The sequence below is a fragment of the Papio anubis genome, chromosome 10 (assembly GCF_008728515.1).
Source record: "Papio anubis isolate 15944 chromosome 10, Panubis1.0, whole genome shotgun sequence".
NCBI classification, from domain to species: Eukaryota; Metazoa; Chordata; class Mammalia; order Primates; family Cercopithecidae; genus Papio; species Papio anubis.
Window position 1 is genome coordinate 18,913,270 of NC_044985.1, and position 15,713 is coordinate 18,928,982.

A 15,713-nucleotide genomic window follows, 5' to 3' on the forward strand; every position below is an offset into this window, starting at 1 on the left:
GCCTGCTCCCCCTGGAATGTACTCCCTCGTCAGATCCTCTGATCTAGATGTTCCTCTGCCTAGAAAGTTCCTCCCAGATGCTTGCGTGGCTCACTCCTTTACTTCCTCATGTCTTTTCCCAGCTGCCACCATTTCAGTGATGCCTTATCAGGACATCATCTCTGCCAACAGTCTCACTTCATTATTTTCTAGAGTACTTACCACCTTTTAATGTACTGCATATATTGACTTATCTGTTGTTTTTCTGTCTCCCTCACTGAATGCAAGCCCTATGAAGGCAGGGTTTTGTGGTTCCTCTGCTTCATCATCCCCTCCCCTGCACTCCAGGCACTAGATTGCACATAGTCATGGTGACAGCCAACATGCAGATGGTGTTTTTGTGTCAGGTGCTTTTCTGGGCACGTTACACATTATGATTAATAAACGGAGGAGTTAAGAGTCCACCAGGCAGTCTGAGCTCTGAGCCCTTATGCTTTTCTGCCTAGTAGCAAGTATTTGTTCAGTGAATGAAGGAATGAGTGCTTATGGTAAAGAGATAAGGCAAGTTGGCACTGTCTTATTAGCCTGTGCTTCAGTTGAATGAAACAGAGGATGCCTAGCCTTCTCTGAGCACCCAATGGGACTGGCACTTATGGGAGAGAAGAGGCTATGACGGGGGCTTCCATTTCAATTGTGCCCTAAAAGCAGTTGGACCAAAATATGGCTCTTGTGGATGTAGGTGAATTATCGTATGTAATCAGCCAACTCAACTTTTACCTCCAGATCCTTGCAGCAAAGAATGGTCAACCTTGGAACATTAACATCACGAAGTTCTTTCTTATCAGTCACCTCATTTTTTTCTCACAGGAATTAGATAAGGAGTGAAGGACAGATGGCATCATCCTCATTTTATGTGCAAGAGCAGGCAGAGCTGAAGAGACATCTATGAAATCCCACAGCTGGGAGCCAGAATCCTAACCCAGATCCCCAGTTTTCTCCTGCCACCTTCAGGCCTCCCTCTGTTCAATGTGATCACCTTTAGACTTTCCAGGTGGCACCAAGCTTTGAGAAGGTCCTGCTGCTATTTTTACTATTCCTGATTCTGTTGACCCCCAAAACAGACTGCTGAGAGGATGCTAGTCCATGCTCCTGGGGAGAACCAGAAAGGGTTCCTGGAGCTCCAGTGTTCATGTGCAGGATGGAACTTAGCATACCCGTTGAGGGGGACCTTGAGAGGGGAGGCTGCTGTAGTTTACAAAGCAATGAACAAATAGGGCATATCAGTCCTCCAGTGCAGCTTTAAGGGCATTTGCCATGGTTTGGGCCTTGCAGTGCCATCCTGCCCTGCTGGGACCAGGGTGCAAGATGTGCATTCATCTAGGGCTGCCCCAGATTCTGCAGATGTCTCCAATGCCATACCTTGGAAACTTTACGGGGCACAGGCAGCTCTTCCAAGAAGGGCTAACAGGAGGAAAAGGAGCATTTATGGAGCACCTGCCATTTGCTGCATTCTGCTCAGCTCCACTTCTTACTATCTGTTAGCCTCACTCTCTGCAGACTAGCAGGAGATGAGACCAGACTGGGTAACACGCCCAAAGCACCACTGTGGTGGGGTAAGGCTTCCAATCTGCTCCTTCTGACTTGAAGCACATTCCTTCACCATGTCACTTCCTCCTTGTCAAACAAAGGAAGACTCTTTGCCCTAGCTTCAGGGTTTTGTTTTGTTTTTTGACATGGAGTCTTGCTCTATTGCCCAGGCTGGAGTGCAGTGGTGCGACCTCTGCTCACTGAAACCTCTGCCTCCCGGGTTCAAGCAATTCCCCCGTCTTAGCCTTCTGAGTAGCTGGGATTACAGGCATGCACCACCATGCCTGGCCAATTTCTTTGTATTTTTAGTAGAGATGGAGTTTTACCATGTTGACCAGGCTGGTCTCAAACTCCTGAGCTCAGGTGATCCGCCCACCTCGGCCTCCCAAAGTCCTGGGATTACAGGCATGAGCCACTGCGCCTGGCCTCTAGCTTCAGTGTTAACCCTTGTGCTGCTTCCTGTACCCCATGAGGCTGAGCATGAATAAGGAGCCAAGTTTCTAAAGAGTCTCCAAACTCAACAGGTACAGAGATACTGCCCTCAGCTCTGTTTGTAGGTGTCATGTAAGTAGCGATTTTCCACAGTTTTCTTACAAGTCATGATTCATAAGCCTAAACAGGAGCTTTCAGCCTTCATGGATCTTCATTTCCCCAGCCTAATCAGGACTGGGTCAAGCCAAATCCAAGACGCAGAGAGAAACATTCCCACTTGGCTTCTTTCTGTTCAGTCGCATGACTTGGTGTATGTGGATTTAGAAGTCTCTCTATTATAAAATATAAAGGCTGCAGAAGTTATCCAACTGCTCCTAAAGAATTACAGGTTGAGCGGGCTGGCATGGTGGCTCACATCTGTAATCCCTGCACTTTGGGAGGCCGAGGCAAGCGAATCCCCTGAGGCTAGGAGTTCAAGATCAGCCTGGCCAACATGGCAAAACCCTGTCTTTACTAAAAATACAAAAATTAGCTGGGCGTGATGGCATGCACCTGTAATCCCAGGTACTCAGGAGACTGAGGCAGGAAAACTGCTTGAACCTGGGAGAGGGAGGTTGCAGTGAACAAAGATCATGCCACTGTACTCCAGCCTGGGCGACACAGCGAGACTCTGTCTCAAAAAAAAAGAATTACAGATTGAGTATCCCTAATCTGAAAATCCAAAATGCTCCAAGATCTGAAACTTTTTGAGTACCAATATGACACTACCATGGAACATTTCACACATCATAGTACTTTAACTTTGTTTAATGCACAAATGTATTTAAAATATTGTATAAAATTACCTTTAGCCTCCATGTTTAAGATCTATATGAAACATAAATGAATTTTATGTTGAGATTTGACTCTCATCCCAAAGATAGCTTATTATATGTAAATATTCCAAAATCTGAAAAAATCCAAACACTTCTCATCCTAAGCATTTCAGATAAGGGATATTCAAACTATATAAACAAGGTTGCTTGCATTAGCCAACCAGAAAAACAACCAAAAAACACTTTACCTTTTCCAAATGCCCATGTCCTCACTCAGCTCTGATCATCAGTAACTCCACTGATCACTGTGTGCTTTCATTCTTCCTGTCTGATGACAACTGTCCCGATGGGATGGGCAGAGTGTCAAAGGCTAGCCAGTAGGTTTCCTGTCACCTAAGAAAGCAACAGCCACCAGTGATCACTGTGTCCCCATTCAGGGTCCCACAAGTCTGTGCAGTCACGCTGTCAGCCTTAGTAGCAGCATTCAGACTCAAGTTATCTTGCCACAATCCAGGCTTAACAGGGGCCTGGATTGTGCTCAAAATCACCATGAATATAAGGAGTCATTTGAGGGCCTTCCTGTCCAGTTGTCTGTCTCTGGTGGTGCCCATGGCTGTATGGGTCCTGGGACACTCTGCTTACCCATTCACCCACTGTGGATCATTTTCAGAAGAGTAAGCTGCATCCTAATATCCCTCAATAATCCAATGTGTTTCTTTTCATCTCTGAATGATTAGACCTTCCTGGAATTCTGTTTGCAGCTGATAGGAATCCAAGTTCTAGGTTTCCTGCCAACACTTTGGTGAAGCATTTTGCTCATTAACCACCAAAACTCACTCAGGCTGGAGTAGTCGAGTCCGCTTATCATAGGAACACATGAGTGGAGGGCAGCAGTGGGTTTGCCTGCCTTGGTGGAATCAGGATCCTTGATTTAAGGAGACTATAAGAGAAGCTAGCACCAAGTAACCCAGTAGTAACTTACAGTTGCCGTTCTCAGCTGGCAATGCCTTTCTCAGCATTTCCTCCTTCAAGGAGATAGGAAGAAGCAGTAACCCTAAGAAATCATCAGTATCATCATCTTAGTTTCTGATGAGGAAACTAAGTCTTCAGACTGTTAGGTATTTTGCCCAAATAGGTGGCTATTCTCAATCATCACCATCGACAATTTGCAACCAGACTATTTAGAGCCTCTGCTCTTCAAGGCTCAAAGGTTACATAGCTGGTAAAAGCAAGAGGCAGGATGTGCTCTCAAGGCCAGCTGCCCACAGAGCCTTGGGTGGGTTTTGCTTTGTTCTTTCTAACTGTCTTTTGGCTCATTGAAAGTAACACAAGGCCGGGCACGGTGGCTCACACCTGTAATCCCAGCACTTTGGGAGGTCAAGGTGGGCAGATCACCTGAGGTCAGGAGTTCAAGACCAGCCTGGCCAACAAGGCAAAACCTCGTCTCTACTAAAAATACAAAAATTAGCTGGGTGTGGTGGTGCACACCTGTAGTTCCAGCTACTCGGGAAGCTGAGGCAGGAGAATTGCGTGAACCCAGGAGGCGGAGGTGGCAGGAAACAGAGATTGTGCCACTGTACTCCAGCCTGGGTAACAGCACAAGACTCTGTCTCAAAAAAGTATATATACAAGCACAAGGTTAAAAAAAAGAAAAATGGCAACAGTATGCCCTCTGGATGCAGCTCTGGGCCAGCCTCTGTTCTGGTGCTACACCCACCTCCATGCCAAGGGACCTGCTTGGTAGCATGAGACCCTCATATCCCTGTGGTGGCATTCTACATGACAGACAAGGGAGGGGCAGAAACATTTCCTCCGCCTGCACCAGTGCTAGGAGCCCTGGGCCCTGAGATTACTGATCAACTCCTCCACACAGATCTGGAAAGGAAATGTGAGAAAAAGTAGGATACTCCAGAAGGACACACATTGAAAAGTACATTTCCTTACCACTCCTGGTGCTGGTACTCCATGTTACTTCTCAGGGGCAGTCCTCCAACCCTCTCCTAACCCCCGAGTCCTCCTTAGACCTGCTGGTTTCCTCTACTCCCTCTAGATCCCAGGGTCAACTGGCTCTGCCCAACTCGGAGCACTTAATACATGTTCCTGGTAGGGGATGCCATATTCCTGCTCATCCTATCATATGCTACTTAGACTATTTCTCCAGTTCTTGAATATATGAAATGTTGTACAGAAGATCCTCAAATAATGTCATTTTGCTATAATGTTGCGAATGAAGAAAGTTGATTCCTGGCCGGGCCCACTGTCTGTGTGGAGTCGGCCCATTCTCCCTGTGTCTTCATGGGTGTTCTTCAAGGACTCTGATTTTCTCTCACATCCCCCAGCTGGGCACCTGAGGTGAATTGGCGTGTCTACATGGTCCCAGCATGAGTGAATGGGGGTGTATGTGAATGCACCCTGAGATGGAACCGTGTTCCGTCCAGGGCTGCTTCCCGCCTGGCACCCTGAGCTGCTGGTATAGGCTCCAGCCACCCTCGACCCTGAGCTGGAATAACAGGGTTCGAAAACAAATGAATCGATACAAATTATTGTACAATAAAAGCTTCATAAAGTCTACGATAATCATACACATGCAAGAAATCAGAGAGAAGGGAACAGACCAGCTGGTGGAGGCAGGCCTGATTGCGGTGCATGTTAGTGATTGATTGATAGTGAATTACCAGGTGGGAGGAGGCACGCCCTACAATTTTCACTTCTCGAATGTGTATTTCTCGATTGAACCCACCACCACTACAACTGCTGTTACTCACTGATTCACCAAAAATTGAGTAAATAATTTATCTTACTTACATTTGTCTTTCTTAAATGTATGTATAGCTCACATTTGTTTCAATGTTTAATATTAGAAGTGTTTTGGGTCTTTATTTAGAAGTTCGGTGATGTTTTTTGACAAGAAATGTGCCATAGAAACTTAACTCTTTATTAATATCAATTAGCCTGTTGTAAAATTGGTTTATGTTGTCATTTCGCTTAACGTTGCAGTTTCTGAGAGACTATTCACGACACTAAGTGAGGACTTACTGTACTTGTTTTTTTTTTTTTGAGGCGGGTCTCGGCGCTGTATCACCCAGGCTGGAGTGCAGTGGCGATCTGCGGCTCACTGCAAAGCTCCGCCTCCCAGGGTTCACGCCATTCTCCTGCCTCAGCCTCCGAGTAGCTGGGACTACGAAGCCCGCCACCTCGCCCGGCTAGTTTTTTGTATTTTTAGTAGAGACGAGTTTCCGCATGTGCCAGGATGGTCTCGATCTCCTGACCTCGTGATCCACCCGCCTCGGCCTCCCAAAGTGCTGGGATTACAGGCTTGAGCCACCGCGCCCGGCCTGTACTTGTTTTCAACCAACCAGCACTAAGTCCCTACCGAGGACATAGCACGATATGAGGTAGTATCAGAAGTGTCTGCAGTCTTCCTGGGCATGATCTTCACCTCAGAGCGTCAGAACCTTGCCATTGAGATAAAAGTAGCGCTCATGAAACAGTGTCATATTAGGTAACTGCCAAGATAGGGTAGACATAGTGCATTTGGAATCAGAGAAGGGAACAGACCAGCTGGTGGAGGCTTGTCTGAAGATGGGCCTTGAAGAGCAGAGGCTCTAAATAGCCTGGCTTCAAAGTGTCGATGGTGATGATTGAGAATAGCCACCCTTCATGGGCAGGCGTGGTGCCAAGCTCATCACAAGTATGACCTCTCATCCTGGAGCCCTTTGTGGAAGGCAGTGCTCTTGGTCCCCATCTTGAGGTTGAGTAAGCTGGTGGTTAGAGAGGTCAAGATCTGGCCTGAAGGTATATTCCAGCTGAGCCCCAATCCAGCCCATCCATGTGGCTCCCAACTCTTCCCCGTCCCTGTGCTCTCCCAGTGTGCCGCCTCCCATTGCCAGGGTGGTTGGCAGAGCTGGGGGTCCCCAGCTGTGTCCTTGGCGCTGTGGCTGATGGCTTCATTGTCGTTCTAGGACTTCTGCCATGGGCAAGTGATGTGGCCGCCCCTCAGTGCCCTGCAGGTCAAGTTTGCTGAGCCCGGGCAGTCCTGCAAGCAGGTGTGCCAGGAGAGCCAGCTCATCTGCGAGCCCTCTTTCTTCCAGCACCTCAACAAGGACAAGGACATGCTGAAGTAAGTGCCCTGGGGTGGGGGTGGGGATGGGGACTCAGCCCCTAGACTCCATCTGGCCTTGTGGGGTAGTCAGGTGAGAGGTACAGGTTTCCACTTCCAAGCTACTGGGCTGTGGGGATAAGGTGTGGGAGGGGAGTATGTTGCAGCAGGATCCCCTGAGAGTTAGCCCAGTGTTGTTACTGTTCCTGTTGGGTGAGATGAAGTCACCTGGCGTGATGATGTGTTTAGAATTGGAATGGGGGTGTTGTATTTGCATAAATAAAACTGTATCTGGGTTTGAAGATTGTGGGAGGTGTTCAGCTTGCTAATGTTGACCCCAAGAACAGTGGAAGTAGAGGTGGGCACAGAGTCACAGGCGTAGATGGATCAGCTCTTCAGACCCCTGCTGGCAGCCAGGCCCCCAGCAGACTCTGAGCAGTGCAAGGGGCTGGTGGCTAGTGACATTGTTCAACCCTGGAGTCAGAAAGGAATGAGAAACATGGAGAAGGAGCTGGCACAAAACTGCCCACAACAATTTCCAAGAGCAGCCTTCTCCTGCGGCCTGTTCTCTTTTGCAGTTTCTTCTAGGTCACTGACACATGGTACATCTCAGGGCCCAGCAGACCTGAGTCTGCGGGGTCCCTTGGTAATGAGGTGAGTGCGCCACTGGGAATGCTGGCGCAGGGCTGCACAGGGGAGGCGCCTTCCTTGAATTTCTTACCTTGTGCTTACATTACTTAGTGGCGCCTTTCCTTTCCCTTTGCATTGACATTTTCAGTTGGGCATTTGCAGTTCCCAAATTTCCATCTGAGGTTTCTACTGACCTCTCACCCATGACCCTTGACAGGCCTGAATCCATTCTCTCCATGTTTATCACACCCCACCATGGTCCACATATTGCATAATTTTCTAGCCTCCCCACCCACCCACCACCTTAGTAGCTATGATTAGGTGTTTTCTCCAAGACACTAGCCCAGAAATAATAAGACCCTGCTGTCCCAACTCCAGATATTCAATCTAGCAGGTATACCATTCCAGGCTTGAAGAGGATGTTTAGGAAGTGGAGTGGACCTGGGGCTCAGGGCTCACCTGTCCCTATTCTGGCTTCACGCCTGTTAGTGCTGTTGGCCACTGTTGTTATTTGTGCACCACGGTCTGAGTTGGCCTGTTTCCTGTGAGTCGTCTTATCCGTAAATGTGGTGTAAAACCCTTTGTAGGGAGAGTGTGTGGCCTCTTCTGTCCTGCCTGCTGCAGGGAAGCTCTCATGAGTAGGGGTGTGAGCTATGCTTTTTTTTTTTTTTTTTTGAGACAGGGTCTCTCACTCTTTTGCCTAGGCTGGAGTGCAGTGGCGTGAACTTGGCTCACTGTAACCTCCACCTCCCGGGTTCAAGCAATTCTCATACCTCCGCCTGCCAAATAGCTGGGACTATAACTGCATACCACCATGCCCAGCTAATTTTTGTATTTTTAGTAGAGACAGGGTTTTACCATGTTGGCCAGGCTGGTCTCAAACTCCTGGCCTTAGGTGATCTACCCCACTAGGCCTCCCAAAATGCTGGGGTTACAAGTGTGAGCCACCGTACTCGGCCCTGGTGATGCTATTTTTTTCCTGTTCTTTTTATGAGAAGACCCAGGCACAGAAGCTGCCCTGATTACACCATGAAAACAAAAGCATAGGCCAAAAGTGGGGACTCGGGGCAGCACCCTGCTCTGCCACCAGGCAAGCTTTAGGGAGGGGGTGGTGGTCCGGGATGTCTGGAAAGCCTGTGATGGTACCACAAGCTTCCAGTTCCACAGCGCAAATCTTGAATTGTAGGATTCTGAGGGGCTTTCCACTCGCTCCTTTTGCATATAGCTCTTGGAGCAAGGTGGCTTCTTGAGAACCCTGAGTCTCTCTGCATCAGAAGTCAGAATTCACTATTTACAGACTAGGGACTGCCTGCATAAGCCCACTTCTGGAATAAGAGATATGAGAAGCGGCATCCTGGCAATGGGACCAAATGGGACTCCTGAACAGCACGGCTTCCTTCCTGGCCAGGCAGGAGTCAGGGCTCTTGGCCCAGGGACTCTGCTTAGGGTCTGGCTAGAAGTAGCACGGGGCCCTACAAAGGCAGGCCACCTCCAGGCCAGGGTCCAGGTCAGGGAAGGCAGGAAGGAGAAAGAGCAAATGGCCACTTCCCTCGCTTCTGCTAGTTTTCTCATCTGTAAAATGGGGATATCCTAGGTGATGGGTAAGACAATGAACAGCCCTTGCCAAAGACAGAGTAAAACACTCCTTTCTTCCAGAGAGCTTTGGGCAGTGGAGTAGGCCCGAGGCCACTGAGCCAAGAGGGATAAGCCAACCCCAGCCCTGGCCCCTCCCCACCTCCATATCCATGCAGAGTTCATGGGAGCAAAAGGGCTTGGCATGGGACTGTCCTGAGGCCAGGCCCTGTGCCATGGGATCACTTGACCCCACCCCCACCCCCTACCCCACTGTAGAGATCAGGGCTTAGCAGGAGGCTGGAATGAATGCTAATTTTGCAATAAAGCCATCTGAAATTAATTCTCTGAACATAAGAACCCTGCTGAATAACTTGTTCATGCATTTGTAAATACTGATAATGTTATAAAACCCCAGCTATCTGGCAGTCTATTGAGTGCCTGCTCAGTGTGGAGGTGATCCGGCCCATCCATATTCATAGCCAATTAGCAATTAGCAGTTCCTGCAAGCCAGTAGTGCCTTTGTATCTCCAACTTGGAGCCTGCTTTGAGCTAAGCTTAAGTTCCTTTTTCAGTCTTTGGGTATCCATAGCGTTTAAGAACCACCTGTCCTCACTCTATAGTATGACTTTAGTATGTCACATCAGGGGAACCCTTTGGAGTGTCCTGTGTTGTCTTGAATCAGGGCCATTCAGGAAACCAGCCTCGGGTTCTTGTGCCTGCAGGGTGCAAGGGCGCAGTTAAGCGCTAAAGAGGCCACCACAGAGCACGCATGACTCACGTGCGACCCACATCCTCTGGACAAGTCTCCTCCCAGACTGGGGTAGGGACTGGAAGATGGAGGCTCCAGGAAGTGCCAGGGTCCATTCCAGTGTGGCCCAGTGGAGAGGACCTCAGTTCCATACACAGGGCCATGTGTTCCTGCCCAGTTTGTAATTTTGCTACCTCTTAAAGTTGTTTCTTCTAAAATGTTAAATTACTGGCAACTGGGGTTGCTCTATGCGAAGAATTATAAGCAGTACGGTCTAGACTGTGAGTGCTTTGTTACCTGAGAGAGGGAAGGTGACCCTTCGTAGGCCACCTGCTCAGCCCCGCACCATGTTGCTGGGGAAGACAGTGGCCCCAGCCCCATCAGGCAGAGCCAAGGGTAGAAGTCATCCAGGGACTCTGGCAAGACCCTGAACTTTTTGGTAGAAGGTTCTGATTTGGTATTGCTCCTGCTGCACTGAGAGCATCCCAGTGGAGTCTTTGCCAGGTGGGGCCTGGCGAGGCAGAGCCAGAAGGAACAGAGCCCTCTTGAGAGGGGGCTGAGGGAGGGAAGGCACTCTAGGGAAGGGGCAGGAGGGAGGGGCAGGAGCAGCAGGTGAGACAGCAGCACTCGCCTCCTGTCCAGTGCATCCTGTCCTGTGTATTATAGGTCTGTGTCAGGAAGGGACTGGTGACTTCTCAGCTCATTGCCTGACTTCAGGTGAGGAAGTGTGACCAGCCCCACTGGAGGGGGCTTTGCCTCTTCTTATTCTTCAAGAGCTATAAATTGTAAACTGAGACCTGATGGGCCCAGAAACTTTAACTCCCATCCTGTAAGATACTAGGAAGAAAGGAAGATGGCACACTGCGGTGGGGTCTCTGAGCAGGAGGATGTGGGTGTTTGTGAGACAGACATTGCAGGGACAGAGAGGCAGACACAGCACCATGCACCCCATGGAAAGGCAAGGACCACCTAGGGACTGAGGATCCTGGGCTGCAGAGGCTGTTTGGTCTCCATGTGCTCTAGCGACTGGGGAAAGCTGCTTTTCCTCACTGATGACCTTTGCTCACAAGGATAATGGAGTCACCTTCCTGACTGCTCAGGGCTGTAGGACGGGCACATGCATGCCAGTAAAAGGGAGAGCTTAGAAGGGAGCTTAGAAGACACTGGGGCCAGGGAGTTGGTTAGAGCCCTGCATTCCACAGCGCCGCATCCACCAGTTGAACCCTCGAGGAGCTGCCTGGTGTCAGGTACCTGTGGCCTGGTGAAGTGTCTGCTGCTTGAGCAGTCTGCGGTGGTCTCTGTGCATCACCCCAGGCAGGCTTCTGCTGCTGCAGCCTTAGCTGAATCCTGCTCACAGACACACACACACATGTGTGCTTCTGCCCTGGGAGATGGTGGCCTAGAGCCTGAGTCCAGGTGACCCAGGGAGCGGGCAGGAGGGTTTTTCATGGCTCCTGACAATTACACGCCTCGCCATGGGGTCTGAGAGTCGCCATAGGGATTCCTGTGCTCTGGTTAGCAGTGTGCCGGCAGATGGTTTAAGTAAAGCCACAGCAGCTGCTGTAATTCACCTAAAAAAAAGGTCATAAGTATCAACCTGTATCCCAAGGCCATGTTCCATATGTAAACTTGTCATTCAGAATTGAGTTCCAGATATTTTTCTTCTTGTTGTCCGGTTGAGAAATTCTGTGAAGGACCTGGTAGCTGCAAGTCTCTGACTCATTTTTCCTTTTAGGAAATCCATAAAAATCGACTTCCTGCCCTCTCCCTTCATGATTCATGACCTTAACTCCCTGGGCATCACCACCTCCCAGCTGGCATCAAGAGCAGGGGTGGTGGCGTATTTAGGGTAGTTGCAGCACTCTCCTGGTGACTGTGGGAGCAAGAGAAGAGAGTCCTGCTCTCCTGAGCAGGCCTGGGCTCCTGGTGCAGTTCACATGTGCAGGAGGCGCCGCAGGCTCTGGGGGAGGGAGGCCCGAGCACCAGTGACATGCTGAGTTCCAGAAGCAGTTGGGGCTTCAGCTGCAACTGAGCAGGAGCCAGGCTAACAGCCTGGGAGATCTCACCAGAAGCCCCAGCAGATGTGCAGGGAATCGCAGGATTAATGTTGGCAAGGGAAGGAAGGCCCCAGGCAGTTGGTTAGCTAGAGAAAGACAGGGCAGGAGTACGAGAGAAAACGATGCTTTACACACACATACACAGGCATACACATGCACGCACACAAATACACACAAGTACATAAACATGCTCTACACACATGCTCATGTACACATATGCATACATACACGTACAAGCCCATCTGGAAGCTTCTCTGAGGCAACGAGAAACCTCAAGCTCCCCATCTTCATCCCCTCCATGTCAGCAGAAAAATGAGACTTCCATGAACCAAGTGAAACAGAAATGGTTGGTGTGTAAATTCATACCACTGGTCAAGCAAGAGGGGAGGTGGTATAGTCCATCCGGTGTGTGCCAAGGCAGGGTGATGACGGTGACCACGATCCTAACAATAATGATAGCTGCCATTTATCAACTTACTTAGAGCTTGACTCTGCCATATGCTGTAGGAGCACTAAATTCCTGCAGTAAAGGATTATTTATCCCCGTTCTATGGAAGGGAATCTGAGCCACAGAGTGGCTTACTCATTTGTCCAGGGCCACACAGCTCCTAAGAGACAAAGCCAGGACTCAAACCCAGGTCTGCCCGGCCCCCGACACCACCTTCTCTGATCTCAGGTACAGCATGGGTTCCCACCTAGCATTCATGCAGGACACCAGGTGAGGCCACCGCCTCCTTCGGGAACCAAGGTGGATGGGGGCAATCATCCCAAGTTGCAGGGAAAGATCTTAGATAAGAGGCCAAAACTGTTGGGAATGGAAACATCAGAATATCCTTGGCCCCCAAGCAGTGGTCCCAGCCAAAGGAAGCAAAGCCACCAGGCTCCACAGCCTGAGACCACTCAGCTGTTGGGAGAAGATGGCAGAGGAGCAAGAGTGCAGGACTGGGGAGACAGGGCCTGCATTCAGGCCTTCTCTGCACATCCTGAAGCCTCAGTTCACCTGCTCTAACTGGGGTTACCATTGCCATGGCTGAAGGGTGGCTGCAAAGACCCAGGGAGGCGATGCCCCGGGACAGCACCTTCTGTCTGATTGCTTTCCAGCAAGAGGCTAAGGCCATATAACGGGAATTTTTTTAAGCCTTTAATTAAAAAGTTAAACATACTTAAAAAAAAAAAAAAAAACATGTAAATAATGCTTAGCTTTGCCCCATTCTCACTTCTTGGAAGCAGCCATTGCTAAGGCATTGGCATGTAGCTGTCTCAACTTGCAGCCTTCACCTCTCATGTGCACACCGCGGGCTGATTGCTCTGTGCTTCCCATTCTGGGACTCACCTTTCCCCAGGATGACTCTCCTGCTCCTCTCTTCTCCCTCATTCTTTTTCAATGGCTGCAGGGAACTCTAAAAGCACAGAAGGGCCATGATTTATTTGGCCATTTCCTGCTTGGTGAGTATTTGGGTTGTTTCCAGTTTTTCTCCATTGCAGACAAAGCTTCACTGAGCAGCCTCAAACACACACCCCTGCACACACTCCCTGGTGCACACATGCCTTCCTGAGTCTAGATGCCTAGAGGTGGAGGATTGCAGATGCAGAGGGTGGGCACCATTTCATTTCTAAAGCAGGACAAGACAACTGAACATCCCACCATGCCTCAAGATGGGGGCTCACAGGGCCAGTGACGAGGACAGGCTTTGTCCCTTCATCACCAACCCTTGTGCCTTTCTCTTCCTCTTCAGGTACAAGGTAACCTGCCAAAGCTCAGAGCTGGCCAAGGACATCCTGGTGCCCTCCTTTGACCCCAAGAATAAGCACTGTGTGTTTCAAGGTGATCTCCTGCTCTTCAGCTGTGCAGGCGCCCACCCCAGGCACCAGAGGGTCTGCCCCTGCCGGGACTTCATCAAGGGCCAGGTGGCTCTCTGCAAAGACTGCCTATAGCAGCTACCTGCTCAGCCCTGCACCATGCTGCTGGGGAAGACAGTGGCCCCAGCCCCATCAGGCAGGGCCAGGGACAGAAGTAATCCAGGGACTCTGGCAAGAGCCTGAACTTTTTGGTAGAAGGTTCTGATGTGGTATTGCCCTTGCTGCACTCCGAGCAACCCAGTGGAGTCTTCACCAAAACAAAACGAGAGCATATGTCAGGCCAGGAGCCTGGCTTGTCCCTGGCACAATGTCATTTCTGTTTCTCAAGGAGCAACTGTGGGAAGACTGTCACTGCAGCTGCTCCAGGGCAAAAGAAAGTCTCAAGAGTCCTTTAAAGCAAAACAGAAGGAATTGAGCTGATGGGAAAGAACTTTGAATGGGAACATTCCTAAACCCATTAACTTATTTATTCGGGTGGGAGGGAGGGGACCACGGGAGGGAGAGGAGGGATTGATCACAGGCTTCTTTTATTTCCACTGTTAATCATCCACCTTCACTATACTGTTCTGTCTGCTTTGGGCAGGGTGCACGAGACAGACCATGTGCCATGGGACTGGTGGCGTGTTCAGGGACAGCCATGGGGACTTGGCAGCTCAAAACGGATGGCAGCAGAGCAAAAGAAACTTTTGTTTTGGAAGCACAGCCGAACTCCCCAGGGCATTGTCATAGATGGCACCTAGAGCATGGGCTGCTTCAGTCAGGGGGACGTGCCTGTATTGTCCAGAGAGCCCAGCCGGGGACTAAAAAGGAGATGAGGCCCCTTTCCTCCATCTCCCCATGACCAGACACATACCTTGGCCATAATTTATTTTAGAATCCCTTTGGGAAAGAAATATGGGATTGAGGGATTTTGGAGTTTCTGGTAAACTCACCCTCCCTCCAGCCCTGCTATGAGGAGGAAAGTAGAGATGAAGGACACACACTGCTCATGGACTTGGAGAGGATTGTCTTTGAGCCAAGATGTGGACAGGAGTGAACTTGGTCCTTAAGAACGTGTAGCACGACCGGAGCTGGGCTCCTGACAGGTGGGCTTGTGTTGTGTCCCCTCTGATGGCACCAAAGTCCAGGGAAGGGGGCTCTTGATGTCTGCTGAGGAAGCAGGGGCAGCTCAGGATGAATGCAGTGCCCTGTCCTGGCTGCTTCCCTGAGGGTGTAGCTCGCAAAGGAGGGAATCTGGTGCTGGCTTTTCCTTCAGGCAGGATCACTCTGACTTGTTGAATAATCAGTTAGCAGGTTGACCTGGTCAGACACACTGGACCTCACCTTCCAAACCCTGGACCCCCCATGCTCTGCCTTTGTGTAAGTCCCCACCCCACCGAATCATTGCTGCCATGTTCTGTACAAGTCTGTAAGTTTCTGGAAAGCCCCTGACATCTCCATACTGATGCGAGTGAGCCCCCTTCTGCCTAATGTGAGCAGTTGGCATCATCCACTTGGCCCCTGCTGGGCACTTCAGTCGCTCAATGATGTGCTCCGCGCCAGGGCTTCCAAGCACCCTGCCTGCTAACAGAGGGCAGCCCGGTGGAGCCCTCTGCTGGGCAGAAGTGATGGGCAAGGCTTAATGGCTGGTGGCTTTCAGATGTGAGAGAAAGGAAGAATTCTACTTCATGAGGACTAGAGTAAGTGTGGGGCCTTTAAGTCTGGAAAGTTACATTCTGCTTCTTTCTCAGTTGCTACACAAATGTGCAGCCAGCCTTTTTTCTTAGGCCCACTGAGATCCCAGGGGCTCAGTGGGTCTGAATCGTACCTCCAGTCTAAGAGAATGGAGGAGAGAGGGGGGTACCCGGGGCCGCCTCCACTCCTTAGGTGGCCCCTAAGAACATCTGCCAGGGAGAGTACCATGGGGAGGCCTCTGCCCTGAGCATCATCAC

The 15,713-nt window shown here is 50.1% G+C and overlaps 1 protein-coding gene across 7 annotated transcripts in view; it reads left to right on the forward strand.

The window, feature by feature from the left end:
* The window catches only part of MGAT5 (alpha-1,6-mannosylglycoprotein 6-beta-N-acetylglucosaminyltransferase), a 326,803-nt gene extending 312,617 nt beyond the window's left edge, over positions 1-14,186 (forward strand). For 5 of the 7 annotated variants that reach the window (XM_021924276.2, XM_021924275.2, XM_021924278.2 and 2 more), the window contains exons 16-17: positions 6,776-6,933; positions 13,659-13,907. In XM_021924276.2, the coding sequence (XP_021779968.2) occupies positions 6,776-6,933; positions 13,659-13,857 (357 nt within the window). In that variant the 3' untranslated portion in view covers positions 13,858-13,907. Of the gene's footprint in view, positions 1-6,775; positions 6,934-13,658 lie in introns of all 7 variants that reach the window. The other 2 variants (XM_021924279.2, XM_021924274.2) reach the window with 1 other exon arrangement.
* Positions 14,187-15,713: the final 1,527 nt, after the last annotated feature.